Source organism: Choloepus didactylus, chromosome 5 (genome assembly GCF_015220235.1).
Source record: "Choloepus didactylus isolate mChoDid1 chromosome 5, mChoDid1.pri, whole genome shotgun sequence".
Lineage (NCBI taxonomy): Eukaryota > Metazoa > Chordata > Mammalia > Pilosa > Megalonychidae > Choloepus > Choloepus didactylus.
Window position 1 is genome coordinate 27,892,322 of NC_051311.1, and position 22,673 is coordinate 27,914,994.

The 22,673-nt window shown below is 37.9% G+C and overlaps 1 protein-coding gene across 4 annotated transcripts in view; it reads right to left on the minus strand.

Annotated features, from left to right (window-relative positions):
• Positions 1–22,673, minus strand: part of DYNC2I1 (dynein 2 intermediate chain 1) — a 117,565-nt gene that overhangs the window by 20,091 nt on the left and 74,801 nt on the right. For all 4 annotated transcript variants that reach the window (XR_005216909.1, XR_005216908.1, XM_037835708.1 and 1 more), the window contains exons 12-20: positions 21,946–22,075; positions 20,516–20,627; positions 18,815–18,903; positions 17,088–17,217; positions 13,290–13,462; positions 11,939–12,101; positions 7,617–7,730; positions 7,452–7,513; positions 6,484–6,535 (exon numbers count right to left, since the gene is read on the minus strand). Coding sequence is in view for 2 of the 4 variants with exons in the window: in XM_037835708.1 (XP_037691636.1) it covers positions 6,484–6,535; positions 7,452–7,513; positions 7,617–7,730; positions 11,939–12,101; positions 13,290–13,462; positions 17,088–17,217; positions 18,815–18,903; positions 20,516–20,627; positions 21,946–22,075 (1,025 nt within the window). In the remaining 2 variants the exon portion in view is untranslated. The remainder of the gene's footprint in view (positions 1–6,483; positions 6,536–7,451; positions 7,514–7,616; positions 7,731–11,938; positions 12,102–13,289; positions 13,463–17,087; positions 17,218–18,814; positions 18,904–20,515; positions 20,628–21,945; positions 22,076–22,673) is intronic.

Consider the following 22,673-nt stretch of genomic DNA (forward strand, 5'->3'; position numbering starts at 1 on the left):
GGGCCCGTTCAGATGGGACTGCCCCTCCTCTCGGCATTACCGGAGCACTGGTCGATTTTCATCATAGATCTGAAAGATTGCTTCTTTTCTATTCCGCTCCACCCTGAAGACACCCCTAAGTTTGCCTTTACTGTGCCCTCTAGTAATCAAGAGGAGCCCTGTCAACGCTTTGAATGGACAGTCCTGCCCCAAGGCATGGCTAATAGTCCTACCATGTGCCAGCTGTATGTCGCTGCGAAGCTAGCTAGCACTCGGCAGCAGTTCCCTCAAGTGAAAATCATCCATTATATGGATGACATTCTCTTAGCCCATAGAGACACAGATCTTCTTAAAACAGTTTTGTCACATTTAGTCCTTAGTCTTAGAGAAGCTAACCTAGAGATTGCCCCTGAAAAAATCCAAATGACTGACATTACCACTTTCCTGGGGGCGAAAGTCGCACCCACTCATGTTTCCCCCCAAAAGGTGTCTCTCAGGCTAGACAATATACACACTCTCAATGATCTACAAAAACTCATGGGGGATATCAATTGGATCCGTCCATACCTAAAAATACCCAATGTCAAACTAACACCTTTGTTCGACCTGTTGAAGGGGGATTCTAATATAAACTCACCTCGAAGCTTCACTCCAGAGGCAAGGCGAGCACTATGCCAGGTGGAACAGGCGCTCAGTGGCGCTGCATTGAAGAGAATAGACCCTGATGAGCCTTTTGAAGCCTGCGTGCTGCCGACAGAATTACAGCCCACTGCGGTACTGTGGCAGCGGGGGCCGCTGCTCTGGGTCCACCCTGGAGTTTCCCCCAAAAAAGTCCTAGAGCACTATCCTACAGCGGTTGCAGACTTGGCCCTAGAATGCATTAAAAGGGCTGTGCAGCATTTCGGTCAGCAGCCCAAAAATCTCAGGGTGCCTTATTCTTCCCAGCAGCTTGAGATACTCACCGGATGCATAGATCAATGGGCCATTCTCCGGTGTACATTTCTTGGTCCCATTAACAATCAGTTCCCTAAGGCTCCTCTCTTGCAGTTTGTCACCCGGCACCCAGTGATTTTTCCCAAAGTAACCTCTCCTAGGCCACTAGCAGGCGCCCCCACCGTATACACGGACGGCTCCAGCTCCGGAACAGGGGCGTATTGTGTGGAGGGGGACACTCCTAAAACAGTACTCTTCCAACCACAAAAGCCTCAATGGGTAGAACTGCAGGTTATCATTGCAGTCCTGGAAAGCCTTTCCGAGCCCTTAAATGTCGTCTCGGATTCTGCTTATGTTGTGAACTCTGTACAAATTTTAGAAACGGTGGGCATTGTTAAACATTCCTCTACAGTAAGGACGTTCTTTGCCAAACTACAGGAGGTTATATGGACCAGGCAACACCCTTTTTACATAACCCATATTAGAGCCCACACAGGTTTGCCTGGCCCTATGGCCCAGGGGAACCATAGCGCAGATGTAGCCACTCGACAGCTGCACATCTTTCCGACGCTGGTACCGTATCAACAAGCCCGAGAATTCCATGCCAAGTTTCACATCAATGCAGGTACCCTAGCTAAGCGGTTCAGCATACCACGTGCAGCTGCTCGAGATATTGTCCGAGCCTGCAACAATTGTGCAGAGCAGAGAGCAGTCCCCTCGGTTGGGGTCAACCCTAGGGGTCTCACCCCAGGGGATACTTGGCAGATGGATGTCACTCATCATTCAGAGTATGGTAAGATCAAGTACTTACATGTGTCGGTGGACACATGCTCCCAAGTTTTATTTGCCTCTGCTGAACCAGGAGAAAGAGTCTCCCACGTCATTGCACACTGCCTTGCTGCATGGGCAGCTTGGGGTAAGCCAAAGACGTTAAAGACGGATAACGGGCCTGCCTACACTAGTAAATCCTTCCAAAAATTTTGTGACAACATGGATGTCCAATTAAAACATGGCATCCCCTATAACCCTCAGGGGCAAGGAATCATTGAAAGAGCGCACAGATCTCTCAAAGACTTGCTTAAAAAACAGAAAGAGGGTATAGGCCACGGCCTGTCCCCAAAAGCTCGACTGTCTGTAGCCTTGCTCACATATAATTTTTTAAACGAAAATTCACAAGGAATGACACCTGCCCTGCAACACACCACCCCGAGTCCTCCGCATAGAGGTCTAGTCCGTTGGAAGGATGTCCTGTCGGGGCAGTGGAAAGGCCCTGACCCGGTGCTCAGCTGGGCCAGAGGCTCTGTTTGTGTTTTTCCCCAGGAACCAGGACGTCAACCAGTGTGGGTTCCGGAAAGACTGGTGAGAACCGTGACATCACCTGAAGAAGCCAAGGAACAGCTGTCAGAAACGCCAACGAATATACAACCTGAACCATTAGACCAAGCCTCCGACCCTGCTGATGATGGCGACGACCGACAAGACGATAATAGTAGGACTGACCACCCCGCGGTTGCCCAAAAAGAGGATCGGTAACTCTGTTCTATATTTCCTCCACAAGCTTCAACGAGTCCTTCCCCCTCACCAATGACACACTGATCCTCTCTTTTGCTAACCTCTCTGTCAAGGTTGTCAACACCACAGTTGCGGCGAATGCTACTTGTGAAACTGGTAATGGCGAGTTAAGTAAGGGAGTCTTGCTTGAATTTCTTAACGTTACAGGGAAGAGCCGCCAGTCTTGTGAAGGGATCTTGAGTAAAAAGGAGACTCAAAGGTGCCTTTTCCTTCCGGGGTTTGCTCCTACAGTCTGCAACCGTTCCAAAGACCCGGATGCCTCGCCGCCCCGCTATCCTAGTGTATCGCCCAAGTTATGTCTGGCTCCCCGTCAAGGCAACCGACTGGGTTGGCCCTGTTTCTCAAGTTGTTTCACTTAACAATATCCCCTTCTCTAAGTCTAGGCGTCCAAGAGGCATAAAAGAATGGCTATCGAATGCTGCCAGTGTAGCTTCCTCTTTGTTTGTCCCAACGATCGGGCAGGCTGTGCTACAAGCATGGACAGATCGGCAGCTCGCCATAACGATGGAAACGGTAAATGGCTTGGTCAACCTTACCCGAGACGTGCTACGCCGCCACAATCAGATGCTGAACTTAAATTTCCAGGCCATTCAGAAACTCCAAGCGGAGATAGACGAACTTGGACTGGAAATAGATGGACTCTGGAGAGTGCTTCAGCAAACATGTGACACCCGGTGGCTTACGGTTAAACTCTGTGTCACTCCTGTCAGGGCCAACGTGACCGGAAGCATTTCCAGAGTCTCTGATTGGCTGAAAAGGTCATATTTTCCTGAATTTGTTAATCTCTCCCAACAGGTGGAATCTAGTTTAGACACAATTGGGGGGATCAAGTTAAAACCCGTTAAAGTCGATCTCTCCGGGTTAGGCGAGGTTCTACAGAAACTATTGCACAGTGTTTCTTCCTGGTTCTCTTGGCCCAATTTAACTAATTGGATCCTCATTGCAGTGGGATTATTGGTGGGATTAGTCGTTGTTAAATGTTTGCTAGAACGCCTGTTTCAAGCGCAGCAGCAATTGCGTGTTACCACTATGATGGCTATGACTCCCACCTCTGTTACCCCCGATAGTGACCGATTTATTAACCATACCCCTTCCTGGTCGCCTCAGGTGGGGCGCTTTGGAGCAAAATTTGTAGCGAATCGCATGGCTGTTTCTCGGGTGTAAAAGGCGACACCAGTAGTCATAATTTTGTCTCAGGTGGGTCTCTAGGGCAGAGTCCTAGTTGTGGCCAGACTGGACCCTAGCCATTGCACAGAGACACCTAGTGACACCCCCGACTCTGGTTACTGCTGTTCCTGCCCCCGTCGTTGTTCCCCAGTTGCCAGGCAAAGCACTGCAGGGAGAGTCACGTTGCTTCCAGCTTACGGACTCTCCGGTCTCCATATGACGTGAGCATTCTGGTTGGTGCTAGAGGCTCCGCCGCTGGATGGCTGAGGCCTAGTCCAGACTCCCCAAAGCACCAAAGAGGTTGTGAACCATTTGGGTTCACGGGAGCACGTTCATCACTGGAGACACTGGGTCAAAAATAAATAAGAAAGGGGGAGATGTGGAAAGCCGCCTCCCGAATCGGGCCTAGCGTATGCGCTGCAGCCTGCTCTAGAGTTACCCCCGCCCATCGAGTGAGCCAAGATGGCGCCTGCATCCTGTTTCCGCATAGTGACGCATGTATCCGCCACCCGCTCCTACCAATCGAAATCCTGTATACGCGATACTAGCCTAGAAGCTTATTGGTTGTTAATTGTGTATAAAAGGTCTTACCCGGACGGGGTAGGGTGAGACAGCCCACAAGGAGCCGTGCCTGACGGCCACATCGAGGCTGCTCTCCCACGAGGCGCCGTGCCCCGTGTGGGAACCAGTAACACAGAATGTTCATCTAGCTGTAGTAAAGGGCTTGCTTTCACAACTGCCGTGTGGTTCGAGTCGTGATTCATGACCAGGTTAGTTCGCGCAGTCTGCATCTCTCTCTCTCCTTCCCTGTTTCCCCTCGCCGGCCGGGAACCGGGGACCGAGCGGGGCAGCGCCGGACAGCCTGGGAAATAACTACTAGTCTTGAAAGTTTCAAATCAAATGTTACTTCCTATCTGGAGTCTTCTCTGCATTAGGTACACCTTCTCCCATGGGCTTTCTACAAACTTCTGTTGTAAGCAGTTATATTACTGTATTACCATTATTTGCATGTCAATCTTCCCATGAGACTGCAACTCCGTAAGGCAGGGTCTATGTCTTTCCATCTTTATATCCCTCGCACCTAAAACCATACCTGAACCCAACTCATTCACAGAAAATTTAATAAATAAAAGAAAAATGGTGGCTTATTGGTTCTAATTATGAACTGAGTTCTCAAATGGACTACTGATCTAACTCATGCATGCCAGAGTTTGGAAACACCTTAAACTTACCTGTAGGCATTTAATGCCCAAAGCTTTTTGAGCATTACTTGCTTATCAATGTCTTCCCCTCTTTTACCAAAAGCAAAGTTGGAACATGGCCAAAGTTTTAGTAATGGCTCTATGGATACAGAGTATTTTCATATAACAACATTTTACAATGAAATATACACTGCATTTCTGTATAACTATCTCATAGATACTACAAAACATTTTTATGCAAAATACTTTTCATACAAAATAATTTTGTCTCCATAGTCAGATTATGCACTACCTGTGAGTAAAGAATGTCCTTAACTCCTTAATATCTGTCATAATTGCTTGAAAATAGGTACGCAATTTATTGATGACATATAAAGAGAAGAACTTTCTTGGTTATGTCACAAGTACACAACATAACCAGCCTCAAGATGAACACTGAAGGTTGTAAGAGCTCTTAGCTTTCAGAAAATAACACTGGGTGGGAAGGCAAGGAGTTAAGCTCTGGTTTCTGTTCTAATACTAAGCGTGTGAACTGGCCTGTGCCATTTATCCTGTTCAGTCGTGTGCGTACATCGAGAAGGAGGGATGAGGGAATCCTGACGGTTCCATCTAGCTCCAACGTTCTGCGACTGTACAAGCACTGTGAAAACCTAAAACACCGATGGGCCAACACCAAGTATACTGGTTTTATAATAAGCAAAGTGAATGCCATATGAAGAAAACATTGAGAAAAAGTATTCTTCCATCTCAAGATAGTTGCCAGTGAAATCAGTTAAACATTCAGTCCTGTTAAATTGACAGTTAGAGTTTATAGTAAACTTGTAAGTTATATTATTGACATTTCAGGGTTAAAGCATGCAGCATTTGTTCCATAGATACTCCAAATACTGCTCTGAACAAAGTCAGCGTCACTTCTGCCATAATTTTTGGCCTGACGTACCCAGTGGAAGATCCCTGACACAAACGAGTTGAAAGGAAAGCTTATTAGAAAATAAATGGTTGGAGGCTAATAACTGGAGAAGAAAGTTGAGTCTAAAACACAGGCTAACCTAGACTATATATGTAATGGAGCCTAATTATTCCATGACTTCCAAGCCATTTTTTTGAAACTGAAAACCATACTATATGACATCAAAAATACCAAACTGTGGGAAATTTAGGTATTTTTGCTCAAACACATAACATTTGAGGACTTTAGCATACTTTAGTATCATCCACTCTAAGTGATCTTAAGAGAGTTGCATTCAGATTTATCAGTATGCCTTGGAGTAAATCCAAAACCAAAAGGCAGTAAAACCTAAATGAATGCACTCAAGGACTTGGACTCCCAAGAACATTGGAAAAGATATGGATGAAATAGACTTCCTTAATTTAGAACAATATAATAGAATGACATACAGATAAAAATAGAATTTATAAACCTTACTCAAATGAAAACATTCAGTTAGAATATCATGCTTATTAACTTAGGTGCTTGTCAATAATGAACAATGTTACATAATATACAACTTTAAGATACATTTTTCAGATAGCTAATTTAAATATTTTTCAAAGCATTTGTTGGTATCTTTAATCTCTATTCCTTTTAGAAAACATTAATCAAAATTAATTTTTTTTACTTAATAATTACCTAAATCACTTATTGAACCTGCAAGGTCTGCCTTTGGTAATTCAACAACCACCTAAAAAGAGATTATTGGTCATGAATATTAACATATTTTATAATTATGAAATAATGCAAGCAAAGCATAGCTCTAATTAAGACAGAGGATATAATGGCTGTTTTTTAGTTCTAAAAATATAATTGCTCCAGGAAAAAAAAAATGATCATTAACTTTAGAACTAATATTTTAAATATTACTAATTCCATTCTCTTGGTCTCTTTTCATATTCTTTTCACTCAACGATTTCATCAATAGCCAGAGTTTCAATTAACCCTCTATGATGATTCCTTCTAACACCACTTTCTAGACTTGACATTTGGTTCAAATTTTAATTTCACATTTCCAAAGGCCTACAAAAAATTCCTGTTAGGTTCTTATGCAGGGACCACAAACTCGTCATGTATAAAATTGTGTGTTCTACCCGCCTCATAAAACTAGTAAATTCAGTCTTTTCCTCTTTCCTCCCCACCCCTACCCCCCACCCTGCCCCCTGGCCCAATTCAGGTACTTATCTCCCATATAGACTATTGCAAAAACTAACCAATCAAATTGCAGTCCTTTTATCCAGTATACGGATGGATGAATAGAAAAATGGGGACAAAAAACTAAATGAAAAAGAGGGTAGGAGGGAGGGGATGATTTGGATGTTCTTTTTTACTTTTTTTTTTTTATTCTTATTTTCACTTTTTCTGGTATAAGGAAAATGTTTTTAAAAAATAGGTTGGGGTGATGAATGCACAACTATGTGAGGGTACTGTGAACAACTGATTGTATACTTTGGATGACTGTATGGTATGTGACTATATCTCAATAAAATTGAATTAAAAAAAGAAAAAAAAAAACAAAAACTAACCAATCAAAAGAGCCAGTGTATTTTATTCTTTGTTCCTCTGTTTATATATAAATACTGTGACTCATATATATCTTCACTCACCCATACATTAAGAACTCCACTTTCATCCAAGGAAGCAATGTGGAATGACAAACCTGATATTTCTAATGAAAATAGGAAAAAAAAAATAGACATATTTTATAATAAGAAAACCACAATTCATAAATGTCTATTTAAGGATTTTAGAAAATTGAAGAATCCATATACCTTCTTGAGTAGAAAAAGGTGAAAGTACAAAATTCTGTTTTTTGTAGACAGATGTTGAGATGGGTTCAATTGCTTGAAGAGGACTTTGATGGCTTACTGATGTAAGAATACCATCTATAGTTTAGAAACACAACAGTGTTTAAGTAATAAGTCATAGAAATAAAATTAGTTTTATGAATGGGAAAAAGGGAGGTGCTTCTGGGTCCGAAGGATAATGGCAGCCTCCCAGACCCAAATCTCCCCATACTCCCCCAAAACCATCAAACCAATAGGAACACAAATAAAATGATACTAGCTATCACTTTAGCATTACTAGGAAACAGAAAACTGCAAACCTCAACATACCTGTAAGAAGAGAAATAAATGCCAAATTCCAACAAAGCAGCCATCATTCCTGCATGTCTATAGGTATGGAGGGCAAGACACTCCATGAAAAAGAGGAGAATGTGGCAAAGAGTTACAGAAAACAGACAAAAAGCTCTACAAAAGAGAAAGTCTAACTCCAAGTGCCAGAATACTGAATGCAGGTCTGGACTTGGTAGCTCACTCACCATCTATAAGGGAAGAGGCTTGAAAGTGAAGCCGAATCACTTCAAAAGTAAAGTGGCAACTTCAGAGCAGCACTGCTTATTGGGGAAAAGGCGACAAAAAAGAGGAGTTGCCCACCAGAGATGTAAGTAAGGGGGATAAAAGGAGAAAACAGAGGAGTTTGGAGAAAGAAAAGAATCCTCCTTTCCACCACTACCAAAAGCAGCATCCAGTAATGAAACTGAATTTCACAAATTAATAGAACAAAGTTCTTTTGAGCTTAGAATATCTGTCTACAAAATGTCTAGGAACAGAAAAAATCAGACACATTCCACATAGAGCTACTATTCTTAAATGAATCAATTAGGACGAAAAGCCACAAAACAAACCTCCTCATATGTGAAAACTACACATGGCATCAAAAATCAGTAAGGAAGCAATGCATTTTGTGCATGTTCGACTATATACATATACACGTGTTTAAATTCATATGTACATACATGTGTGTGCATGTGTGTCTTCATCTGTATTTTCTTTTAAGAGTTTTCAAATTTAAAAACTTCTGCCTCTCTGAAAGATAATGTTATGGGAAAAGACACCACAGATTGGGAGAAAATATTCACAAAATGTATATCAGATAAAGACTTGTATCCAGAATAAAGAACTCTCAAAAGTCAACAACAAGAAAATGACCACCCTAAAAATGGGTAAAAGATTTTTAACAGACTTCACCAAAGAAGATACATGGATTGCAAATAAGCACATGAAAATTAAAACCAAAATGACATACTACTACACACACCCTTAAAATGGCTAAAATTTAAATGAAAAATAAACAAATAAATAAAGTGGGCAAAACCAAGTGTGAGTGAGGCTGCAGAGCAACTGGAACACTCATGCTTTGCTGGAGATGCAAAGTGGTACTTCGATACAGACACTTTGTACAGGCTTTATTCATAATCGCCAACAACTGGAAATAGCCAAATGTTCTTCAGCTGGTGAATGGAGAAGCAAACTTGGTTCACTTATATAATGGAATACTGTTCAGCAAAGAAGGAATGCATACGTGCAACAACATGAATGACTCCCAAATACATTAGACTAAGTGAGAGAAGCCAAACTCGAAAATCTACATACTGAATAACTCTATTCATTGGACATTCTGGAAAAAACAAACCTACAGGGAAAGAAAACAGATCAGTGATTGCTAGGGGTTGGAACTGGGGAAAAGGGATACTACAGAGGGACATGTGGGAACTTTTCAGGGCCATGTAAAGGTTCTGTATCTTGATTGTGATGGTAGAAATAAGACTGTATATACTTGTCAAAAATTACTAGGCCTGCACACCTGAAAAGGGTAAATTATGTTATACATAAATTATACCTCAATAAACCTGACTTAAAAAAGCAAAAAATGATATACCCTAAAAGGCCCCCATAAGTCTCATATTAAATTAAAAAATAGATATTAAATGTTATGATGCTGAGTCTGATAATTAATAATACACCCACATCATAAATGATACACTTTAAAATATTTAATTAATTATAATGCCTCATACCTTGATGGAAAAGAGGTAAAAAAGAAAATACAAAGAAATTTACTCATGGTTACCTTAAGTTCATCAGTAGACTCAAGATTTATATTACTTAACTGATCAATCAATCAGAACAACTCAACTGCTTCAGAGTCCATGTCTACCTAATCAGTCACAGGAAAAATCAAACAGCCTGCTTAACCTCAAGTATTGCAAGACTCTGCAAAAGTGCTTTTTATCTTTGTTTTTTTACTTTCTATTTCGAAATAATTAAAGATTCACAGGAAGTTGCAAAAATAGTACAGAGGCCCTGTGTACCCTTCACCCAGTTTCCCCCAATGGCTGTATCTTACATAATTATGATATCATATCAAAACCAGAAACTGACATTAGTACAATGTGTGCATATTTTCTGTCATTTTATTACATGTAGATTCACATGACCAACCTAGCAGTCAAGATACAGAACTATTCCATCACCACAAAGTTCTCCCTTGTGCTACCTTTTGTAGTCATTCCCATCCTCCTCCTCCTCACCATCCCAAACCCCTGTCCATCACTAATCTGTTTTCCATCTCTATAATCTTGTCCTTTCAAGAATGTCATATAAACAGAATCATACATGTGACCTTTTGAGTTTGGCTTTTTTCAGTCAGTATAATGCTCTTGGGATCCACCCAAGTTGTTGTGTGTATCATTATTAGTTCCTCTTTATTGTTGAGTAGTAGTATTCCATGGTATGAATGTACCAAGTTTGTTTAACCATTCACTTTCTGAGGTACAACCGTGCTTTTAAAAGCTACTAACTGGCATACATTATGCAGCATAAAGATGTAATGTAATAAAAGACTACAAAGACAAAGATCTTTTTAATTGTAATCTCAATTAATTTTGGAAAGAAGCGGGGCAAAGACTACAAATAAATATTTTTACTAGCTATTGGGAAACATAACAACTAAAGGCAGTTATTGTGAAGGCATAGAGAAACATTATCAGCTGTGATTGTCAGTAAGTCTAACCAGGGAGGAGAAGCTGTCACTTTACAGCAGTGATTCTCAGCCAGAGACCACTGTGTCCCACCCACTCACCCAGGGCCATCAGGCAATGTCTGGAGTCATAACTCAGAGGCGGGGTGCTCCTGGCATCTTGTGGGTTGGGGTCAGGCATGCCGCTAAACATCCTACAATGCACAGGACAGTCCCCACAACAAAGAATTATATGGATCAAGATGTCAGCAATGCTTGACAGAAGTATCTTCAGAGCAAACACTGCCCACTTTTTTATGTCATCCCCCCACCCTCCCATTTAGATAATATCCATGGCAAGATGTAAAGACCCTGTTGAAATCTGAAAGGTTTGAAGAAAACAGGCAGAGGACTGGCATCATGGTCCACAGAAAAGGGGAAGAACAAACTAAGTGTCTACAGGAGGAATGTGGGGCTCCTGAGAGGCAATAGAGTGTGTGTGAGCAAGAATCACAGATCAGGGAAAAAAAACAAAACAAAACCTGTTTCCTTAAGAGAAAACCACCAGAGTGGGAACAGGTCCCCAGAATTGCACAGTGTGAGAGCCTTGGGGTCAGAGGGATCCAGGGTCTGGGTGCAGGCTCTGCCCCTAAGTAGTTAATGTGACCTTGGACAAATTATCGAATCTTCCTGAGCCTTATATGAGAAACATATTAATAGTAGTGTGCTATCGTGCTACTATTACCAGAAGTAAATGAGATAATGGCTGCAAAGCACTTAAAAAAGGCCTAGACATAAGAAAAGCTTACTAAATATTTGGTGTTTTGTCAGATACGGTATGGCATGAATGACTGATGAGTCAAATCTAAGATCTGGAAATGTCAAGCTGTTCTGGTTCCTTTCCTCCCCCTAAGAGACGACTAATTTACTTATGACTTCAAGCATGAGTCAAGCTTCACACTCCAAGGGAGCATATATACCAATACACCTTAAGCTATAACTATCAGATTTAAATCTCAGGGTTAATTTGTTGAGGTTTTTTGGAATTCACAAATTTAATAAGAAAGAATATTCCAATAATTATTCCAATAATTATTGGTCATTGGGTAAGCAGTTAACTATGGATTTTGTTTTTTCCCATTTATCAAATATCTCTTCTGGTACTGCAAATAGTCAGATTCCCACTCTCCGGGATAATTTAACTGAATAAATACAAATAAATTTAAAACATTCCTAAAATCTGTTGTGGTTTTTCTAGAAGATATATAAGCAGTAGACAGATGGCACTGACCAGTAGAAAATGTGGCTGTCCTGAATGTCCAAAAACAATCATTCAGCTTCACATAATGATGTATCCTGGAGTCTTCTCTTAAATCCCACACAACTACTGAGCCATGTACTGTTCCAGCAAACAGCAAAAATGCTTTAAAAGGGCTAAAGCAGCAACATGTGACCTAAAAACACACACACACATATATACAAAAAATTGACAACTGAAAAATATTAGAACTACGTCCACACAAGTTAAGTTTACAGAGTACAATATTTGATCCTTTTTCAGTTTACACAGATATTCCTATAAAAACCTTTCACCTCCAGGAAGCTGTGGGGTATAGTAAATAGAACATGGATTTTTGTACCAGAAAAGACTGAACTGAAATCTTGGCTCTGCCACTTACTAAGTGTGCTTGGGAAATAAAATTTAACTTGTCTGAGTATTAGTTTCCTCAAACGGAAAGTAAGGATAATAAACTACATTGAGGGATTGTTACAATCACAAATATAAGGTGCCTAGCACCCATCTTAGTAGACAAAATGTGCTCAACCATTCCTACCATTCAACTGAATCAGCTGAATCCATCCTTTGTCATTTTATTTACAGTACAACATCCTGTACTGCAAAAAATTTATTATTCATCAAGTCCCAAAAAGTGATGCCTGTAAAAGTTATTCTCCTCCACAGCTTTGGTGGAATCAGTGATTTGTCATCAAGAGCATATATGTAGGAAAATACAAATATATATCTCCTCATCATAAAGGAAAGCAAGCTTAAAATGACAGCTCTCCAACTGTACCTGTGTGTTCATCAAACCATGGTACTGTCAATTGGGGTGCTGGAAAATGCATGAGGTTAAGAACTCTGGATAAGTGGCAGAAGCATTCTGGTTATTTAAAATTTCAAATTTTCTCTCAAATATCCAAAAAATGGATAAGAAGACAAAAAATATACTTCTAGAATCCCAGAGCCGTGCCCAGGTTGGAAAACTTTTTTATTAAGCCCACCTACTACATTCATTATCTGATTCTAAATTGACCTTAGAATTTGCTCTATGATAATCACGGATTTCCTCAAACTTAAGTTTACCTTAGTTGACCCTTTGAACTAAGAATTTCTAGAGTCAAAAGAAATATATCCATGTGTCCTCGTCACAACTGCAACAATTGCTGATGGCAACAGGTAAGGAAAAGGAAAAGTATCTTCTAAGTTCTCTCTGATTCTCTTTTCTTATCTGTCCCTACTACCTTTCTCTGTCTCTCATCTCTTTTCCTTTACTTGTCAGTCCACCCCTTATGCTGAGTCCATCAGGATATCATTCTCACCCTTCCTTCATCAAATGTCTGAGTCTGTTTCTGAATTATACCTCTGATTCACATAGCAAAACCTTCTGGGGGCCTGAAGGCTGCCAAATATCCCACACACAGAGGATGTATCTTCCATCCAGTTGATTTGAGAATGTCTTGTCAGGTAAACCATGAACGGAAACCACTGTCTGCCTTTGAACTTGAGAGGCATGTAAATAGGATACTTTTCGATCTAGGGATAAAATACAGAAAAATATTTTTGCATTTTTAGTAATCTGACAGCATTCATGTTATATTAATATACTTTAGAATACTCAAATAAATTTCGGCTTGATGAAGAAACAAACACGGTACTTTCAAAATGTACACACATGAAATCTGCATTTTGATAAATGGCCACAGTCTGTCCCTGAAAGTTCTGTTCAAGTTAGTCTTATGGTTATGCTAAAAAGAAACCCTTCAATTTGGTAGCAACGCAGAACAGAACAATATCCTTTTTCTCTTTTTTCTAGATATTCACATAAAGGACCAAACTGCCTGAACATATATTTTGGAGTCACAATTTTAGAGCCAAAAGACACACTGGAAATAATCAAATGCTTTAGTACATTAAAATGCCAGGAATTTATTTAGGAACTACTGATACAAGCAAAAAAACGTATCAATCTCAAAATCACTATGCCAAGTGAAAAAAGGCAGATACAAAAAGACCATATATAATATGCCATCTATATAAAATTTTAGAAAATGTAAACATTATAATATATAGGGACAAAAAGAAAATCCATGGTTGCCTGGGGCTAGAAGTGGAGGGAGGAATGGACTGCAAAGTGCCAGAAGGAATCTTTTGGGATCATAGAACTGTTCTCTATCTTGTGTAACTTGATTGTGTTCATGCTGTATACTTTAAATGGTTGTAGTTTGTGGAACATAAATGAAATCTCAATAAAGTATAAATGTATGAAGAAAAATGTGTTTTATCAAGACCAGATATTCTACTGCCTCTTGAGATTTACTAGTCACTTCTTCTCCAGAAAAAATATTCTCAACTTCTTCATCCCTCTGTAACACAATACACTTTCTTGACCCTTTATCCCTCAGTCTTTTATTGTAAAGCTTAGAGTGTAGAATTCAGGGGCAGCTTTTTGTATTATTGGTGAAAATCTGAGGCTGTGTTGAACTTTTCCTGATGGAGAGTAAAATTTAACAGGCTTAAGTTCTTAGCCTAGTCTTCAAACTCATTGTTGACATGTAGGTCCACAGGGCTACACTAGTTTTGCCGAAAGTCCAAACCTTTCAATGGTTTCCCATCTCACTAAGAGTAAAACCAAGAACAGTCAGTTCTTCTATTAACACCTTTTTGAAAATGCAAATTTGTTCACCACAACTCATGTGTTAGGGGACAATTTCTGCATAATGCAAATTTCACATTTGCTTATACAGTTTAGGTGAAAGACATTAGATGAATGCAGAAAACTGTACCCAGCTGAACTGAGCCCAAAGGATTATACACAAAGCACATACCAATGTACCTCAAAAAGCTATCTGCTAGATGAGTTCACTGCATGTGTTAGGAGCCACACCCATTCACATCTGGTGTCACAACTTTCCCTCTGGTTCCACAGAATCTTCTTTCCACGATTTCACAGTAACTCACAAGCTGCCACCCTTCTGAAGCCCACTTCCACCAGCAAATTTCAGTTCTCTTTCAAGGTAAAGTGCTATATTTATTTTAGTACCTGTGTATTTCTTAACCATTTAACTTGTGTAAAACTGTGCTACCATTTTTATTGAGTTCCTTCCTATTTCTTTTTTTACATGATACTCATGACATTTTTGAGTGCTGTGTTCCTAACCACATTTTTCTGATAAGCCCTGGTGGTTTTTATCATGCAATTTTCCATAGGACGGTAATTTTTAGGAACACATATGTCTCATTTTAGCAGAACTGACTATACAATGACCAACATAGATCTGACCCTTTGTTATTACTCTAACTTGGGCCCATGTTCCATGGACTTTCTCCCAGTTCCTTGAGGACAAGGATTTATTCCAGTCTTAGAGCCTTTGCATATGCTGATCCCTCTGCCTGGAAGACTTTGTCCCAAATATCCTTGTGCTTGCTTTCTCATCTCCGAGTTTTCACTCAAAATACAACTTTCACAGTGCGATCTTCTCTATCAAAGATTGTAAACCACCCCTGACCCATAGTATTTCCTTTCCCCTTCCTGCTTTATTTTTCTCCTTTGTACTAATCCCTTCCCAACAGAATATATATTTTACTTTTTAATCCAGTTTATAGTCTGTTTGCCCATCAAGCTATAAGTTCCATGAGAACAGGAAGTTTTTGTCTATCTTGTTCACTGTTGAATCTCCAGCTCTAAGAACAGAGTCTGGTAAACTATAGGCATTCAATGAATATTTATTGAATAAATGAAGTTGGCTATATCATTCTTCTGAATGTATTTTAAGAGTAATCATGGTATTGAGTAGATTCTGTAGGAAAGCTGGGACATCATTATATCTGAACCACAGATCAGATATAATGAGTGAAGTCCTATGTTCACAAAAGCGAGACCACCTGCTTACTTCTCCTAAGACACTTCTCTGTCCCAATCTCATTTTCCTTCTATTACCACAATATTCATTACACTAAAAAAACAAAAACAAAACAAATAGAAATAAGCCAACAAGAAAACCCTCCACTTCTCATACCTACTAAACAAAGGGGATAAATCCTTTTAAAACATCCGTAAGTTACATGTTTTTTTAGGAAGGATTCGAGACGTATGTATAATTAAAGCACCTTCTGGTATTTTTATATCTGTTTGTTGTCATTCTATTCTGTGTCAGTCCGCCTATAGTAAGCTCCTTGAGAATACTACATCTTTAATTCCTGTTTCTTTGGGAACAGATGTGGGCAAGGAAATGTAACTGTCCAATGTTTTGAAAGCTATGAGTACAATGATTTGTTATTTTTCTAATATGGTTACTCTTTTATCTCAATAATGATGAACAATTTACAAATCACAATGAGGTAAGAAACATTTTGAAATCTACCCAATAACAAACTTTTCCTAGAATATCTACAGGTAAAAATATTTGTCTTCTAAAAACAAAAACAATCACAAAGAACATTTTAAACTTTTTAAAATCAACAATGCCAGTATGTTCAGAGACAGATGAACACACATCAATCCAAATCTCTAAACAGTTGGTCACTTTTTTTAAAGGCAAAGAGGTTACTAGATTAGTACTTTAAATTCAATCTTTCAAATGCAGTTCTTTTAAATTAATTTAAACAATTACATGAAATTATGCTTTATTTTGGTATCAGCTGCTTCATTTCAGTTTAGCATTATATGTTCTATAACAATGGAATAATGTAAAAATCTAACTAAGTAAATCTACGTTAAATTTTGAACTTGTTACTCAACCTATACCTTTATTAATAATAAAACTTTCACCTAAACACTCTCTCATACCACTCCCACTGATCCTTTATTCTATTCCAAGAAGTCAAAAGAAACTGAATAACTGGACTTAAAAAATAGAATTAAAAACAAATAGAGAATACAAATCTTAGTTTCCATTCATTTGATACTCTCACTCATTTCATTTACTATACAAACCTCTTCTAATTGTCTTAAGAAAAGTCGTAAATCATAATTTTAACATGCATATTTAAGGGAAAAAAGCCAAACATTCACTTTAAGTTCTGTGAGAACTGGATCTCTCTATTTCATATACTATATAAATCCCATTTCATTAATATAGAATATAATATTAAAGATCATTATTTTAACATAACAGTTTAGTAGGTAGATTTAAAAACACATTCAAGGAAGGTCTCTTACTTTGAAGAAATGGCACTCTAGTGTTCAACTGAGAGGAACTGTCACTAAAAAAGTACGTATTGTCTTGAGCCCTGAGATTCCAATTGGGTTCAGCTGCCAAACGATCCTCTTCAAGCAAAACAGCAACCACCTTTCAAAGATAAGAGATTATTCTTTAATTAAAAATTTCCAAAAGTTATCTTTTCTTAAAAAAAAAATTACCTTTTTCATCTTATCCATTTCTGTAAATAGCTGCTTAGCTCCAAGACATTATAATGAGTAATGAAAGGAAAACTATTTGTTCTTTCGGCATAATAGTAAAAGCTGATAGGTAAAGTTCCATTAAACTAAACTCCATGGGAAGGCCACTATTTAGCGTTGGATATTGTTTTCTTATAATAAATGCTTTGCTAAAAATCACAGAGGAGGAAAAAAGGCTGAATATCCAACTCTTCTTAAGTAAGGAAGGAACTACAAGGAAGCATCACGCACATACCACCTCTGTTTTTCTCACCGGGCTATATAAATATCAAGAGTGACAAGAAAATCACTTTATGCTCCTGTTAACACCTGTTATTTTTAGGATGGTGACAGTGGTAATGGATAAGAAATGGTTAACTTAGGAGAACTGTTTAATGGAAAACTGATAGGATTTATTGTAAGAAAAGAATGGGCATACAAGGCTCAGGTACCCTAGTCCCAGCAAGGCCTTTGTCCAGTCTCACTACAACTCTTTCCTCTCCTTCCTATATCTCCCATCTTTCCTTTTCACTCCATCCTGAACCCAACTATCCTCTCTTCCTAGCTCCTCCTGAATTCTCCCTAAAACAGAACCTGATAAAAATTAAAAGTTATGTGGAAGCACATGAAAATCTAATTTCATAAACCACAAAATCCCTACCTAAGACTGGCACTTGGAGAAAATGTATCTGTGTCAGTAACCACTGCATGTCCAGATTAGATTCTGAGAAACAGGCATAATCCAAACCCATATATCATGACTTAACAATGTTCTACTATATTTACTGATGCTTTGTGTTTAAATTCTGAGCCTGCACTTTAAAGAAAAGCCTATGAGACAACAGGAAATTTAAACACTGCCTTCATATTTAATGATACTAAGAGATTATCACTAATTTTGAGGGGTTTCTTTTACAGATTCTTGTGAAATATTTGTGAAGGAAATGATAATGATATGATGATTAGGATTTATTTCAAAATAATAAAGGGGGTGGTGGGGTGAGTGCATGTTTGGTGTGGGTTCACATGAAACAAAATTGGCCATGAGGTGATAATTATTGAAGCTGAAGCTGGTAAAGAGTACATGGGGGTTCACTACACTGCTCCCCTTACTTTTGTAATTATTTTTAAAAACCCTATATCAGTGTAAATAATCATGAGCTTATTAATTTCAAGTGCCCTAGATGTATATATACTGGCCTTGCCAACTTAATATGTCTGTGTATTAGTCTATATTTATTCTAAAATGTAAGGAGTTAATATTAAGGTAGAGAGTCCAAATACATAGCACTTTTATTGATATACATTTATCTGGTGTAACTTTGCACACAAAGACTTAATGAATGTACTAGTAATGGTTTATAAGAAAATAATAACCTGAAAATGAATAATTGATTCTGGCTTATTTAATCCTACAAAAGCTACAAGATTTTGGTAGCTCCTCTATTTCTATGTATAATGAACTTTAAGCACTTATCGTAGAATAGAACATATAACATAGAATATACCTGACAAGCAGCCCGAAGAAAGTTAGATAGCCTTGGTGTATCAATCTTTGGTATAACTGTAGCATCAGAGATATCTCTATTTTCACCACCTAAAAAGAAAAGTGGGTTATAAAAATTGATAGAGCAGACTCTAAAATAGTCATGGCATTACACATCTTCAAATTCAAAGACGTGTTATAAATGAACGTTAAGAGCATTAGAAGAAAAAGTCAAAAAACTTTAAATTTTATTCTCTAGATCCAATAGTAATTTTTTTTCAAAATTAATTGCATCTTGTTTTATATAAAGTCTGTAAAGTGAATCCTATTTAAATGCATTAAGGAAAACAGTGAAATGAATCTAATTTAGCCTCTATATAAATCTTAAGATTAGGCATATTATTTTCTTAAAGTGAGGTTTACCTGAGGAAAGGGAGTAATATAATTCCCTGTCCTATCGGGACAATTCGTCATGAAAAACAATCAACTACTAAAGTATTTAATATATAAGTAAATGCACCCAGCAGAATACTATGTATTCTAGGAATCTTCAATCTATAGTCATGAAATATATTTGGAAGCTGTACTTAAAATATGGAAATTCTATAGTTAATGAGAACAGACTGCCCCTAAGTTAAAAACAGACTGTACCAAAAGTCCGTTTGTAAAGTGATTGAAACATGGAAGCTTGGCCCTCTCTGTTTAGGAAAAAAAAAGTGTTATGAATCATGGTCAGAGACCCAGACCAGGCCTCAAAAGCTGACTAATCCATTCTGCAGTTCAACCTTTCTAGTATTAGCCCTGTCCCTTGGACCCTCCAGTCACACAGCTCTGCTAAAGCCTGCAAAGGAACATCAAGGTGACCCAGAAGAAAGCTGAGGCAGGTGCAGACAGCTGTGTGGCCTCCAAGCATGCAGAAAGAGGGCTCTGGCAGCAAGGATGCAAGCCATTGGGGCCATGTGTACATAAAGTCTGTGGAAAACTGGAGGGCCTGGTATTTTATTTTAAATATTCAACAGCAGATCTTAAATAGACACTGAACGTGATGGCTGTTTTCGAACAACCATTTAAAACAAGCCTTTAATAAATATGTAGTCACAGAATTATAGGGTTAAGTTCTATGTTAAGATAAAATCATTCTCTGGATATTTTCTTTTCATTGACATAAAATTATATTCAAGTTCATTTATCGTGCCCTTAAGAACAAACCTAAAGTTATAGTCACAGAAAATAGTTACAACTAAACAATTATTATTTATGAAAGATACAAAAGGAAAATAAAAATAGAGAAAATGAGAGAGAGAGAAAGAGAGAGAAGGAGCAACCAGTATATATTGGTGTGTCTGGCTTATAATTTTTTAAAAATGTGCTTGTATATGTATATGCATACACACATGTATATATACATATATACATACATAAACATGTACATATACATATACATACATAAATATGTACCTTTATAGTCATCAATTTACCAGTGTCATGGTGTTCTAGAAAATTTAAATTTTTCCAAGTTAAATTTAAATTGATTATAAATAATGGAAGCAGTGTTAGTTCCTTTAAAAGAAAATTATTTCCATATACTAAAAACCACACTAGCTAAGCATATACAAGCAATCATAACCTAGACAAAGATATATGAGAAAGAACCATAAAGGTAATAAGTAAAAACAGAACAAAAATTAATGTAAAGACATTCAAAAGCAAAAAAGATATTTACCTCCAGATACAACAGTGCTTTCCCCTGGATGTTGGGTCCATACTTCCCTTGTATCTATTTCTTCAGTCTGAATGTCTCTTTCAATATTATCTTCATTATACTGAACATATGCCTTAAAACCAAAAGTATGCTAGAATTAACATTACATCTTAAATTCTGAGCAATTTCTTATTACCAAAAATAAGACAAATTTTAAATGTTCAAGTTAATGATGACAGTCTTCTTGCTTGTGCCAGAAATAAGTATCAGAGCATAAATAATAACCAGGTAAAGGCTGCTTTTCTCTTAAACATTTAATAGACATAGGCCCTAATTTTTAAAAGTGTTTTCAGATAGCCTATTCTCTTAGATCCTACTTGCTCTGCAAAACCAAAACAAAATTATATTTTTTATTTCAAAAGGTATATTCTTAAGTAAATTAAGACAACTTTGTTACTAACAGCTTTGAGATGAGGAAGACAAGCAAAGAGGTTAGATAATATTTCAAGGTCACGGAGTGAGTCAGTTGCAAAGCTAGGATTAAAATTGTCAGCTTCTTGAGTTTCATGCTGTCACTTTCCTCCTATTAAAAGAGTATTATTTATTGACTGCACGCAATATGTCATGTTAAGACAGAATAAAAATGTAAGACATGATCCCTGACTTCAAAAAATGTATGATTTTGTTGGGAAATAGGACTATCACGTAATTAATTAATGACTGGAAACATTATAGTGAAGTACAAAACTGTATGGGATGGTTTTGGCAATTATGGAATAAGAGATAGAATTCAATGTAAATCATTAGGAGCGATTCACAAAGAGACTGGGTCTTGGACTTTGGGGAATGGATCTGTAAATAGATAGAAGGGGGTGGGGCTAAGCAACATAACAGAATAGCCTGGCACATTTAGAGACCATTGGGAGAAAGGAGTTGGAGAAGTGAACAAGATTCAATTAGATGTTAAGGTGGGTCCAGATTATGGAGAGCTCTGGAAGATAACAAAAGCAATTACTGTGTATAAAGTATTTTGAGAATCTTGCACTGTAAGGATTTCATTTAGATGGGTACAACTGCTACATCCTCACCAGGAACCCAGAGAAACTAATCCAGACTTGACATTCTGTTTGACTTTAAATAAAACATCCAATTTTACATAAAGTTGTAATCGAAGGTAAGGAATGTAGCCCCACCATCTCTAGCCCATTACATATAGGTCATTCATTGATGTTTCTAAATGCTTTTGGAGTATCTTTAGATTTCCCATTTCAATAATCTCTTCAGATTAATGAGTACCATAGAATGAAGGGATAGCCTTTTTTCCATAAATCTATATCCTTCACAGACCATTCCCAAGCTCTAATATTCTGGAACAAGGTACATTTAGGCACAAATTTAATTTATTACACTTCACTTGCATTTGTTGCTTATTTAATAAATCTTGCACTAACCTGCTTGGTATTTTTTTTCCCAAAGTTTCTGATATACATGTCATATTCATTTACTGGTGGTAGATCCAAGAGAGAGAATGTGAATGAAAAATCTAAATCAATAAGCCGAAGCAATTTTGTGCTGCGTGTCCTTTAAAATAAATTGGAAACAAGACAAAGATTAAATTGAATAATATATGTCGGGAAGTGGTATGGAGGTGAGTGGTAGGAAACCTATGGTTACATGTAGGTTATTGTCAAGGTCACAGCTTTTGACTGGGTGGTGAATTTGTGTTATTTAATATGTTGCTAAAATAACTAATTAAATAAATAAGAGCTGGTTATGCATGGACCAAAGATGAAAATGTATCACAAACCAAAAGTTTTGATTATTCCAACTCAATGCACCTGAGGTCAATACAAAATAAAATTATAATATATGCATGCTTGGAATTTTCATTAAAAGCAATTTCCTTTGACTTTATGAACTAATATGTCTTGGCTGAAAGGATCATATTTTTATCACGTCACCTAGCTATTACCAGATAACATAGCTTTTCAAGTACACGCCTTTTTTAGACTCTACTCTTCTTGACACTATAGTAGACCTTTGTTTTCCCCACAGAATTTTGACCTATCAACTATTTTCAACATTTCTCCTTGATACAGTTTTCTTGACTAGATTTCTAAGACACGACATTTACTTGGTTTCCCCCAGCCTCACAGGTTGTTCCTTTTCAACCACCTTT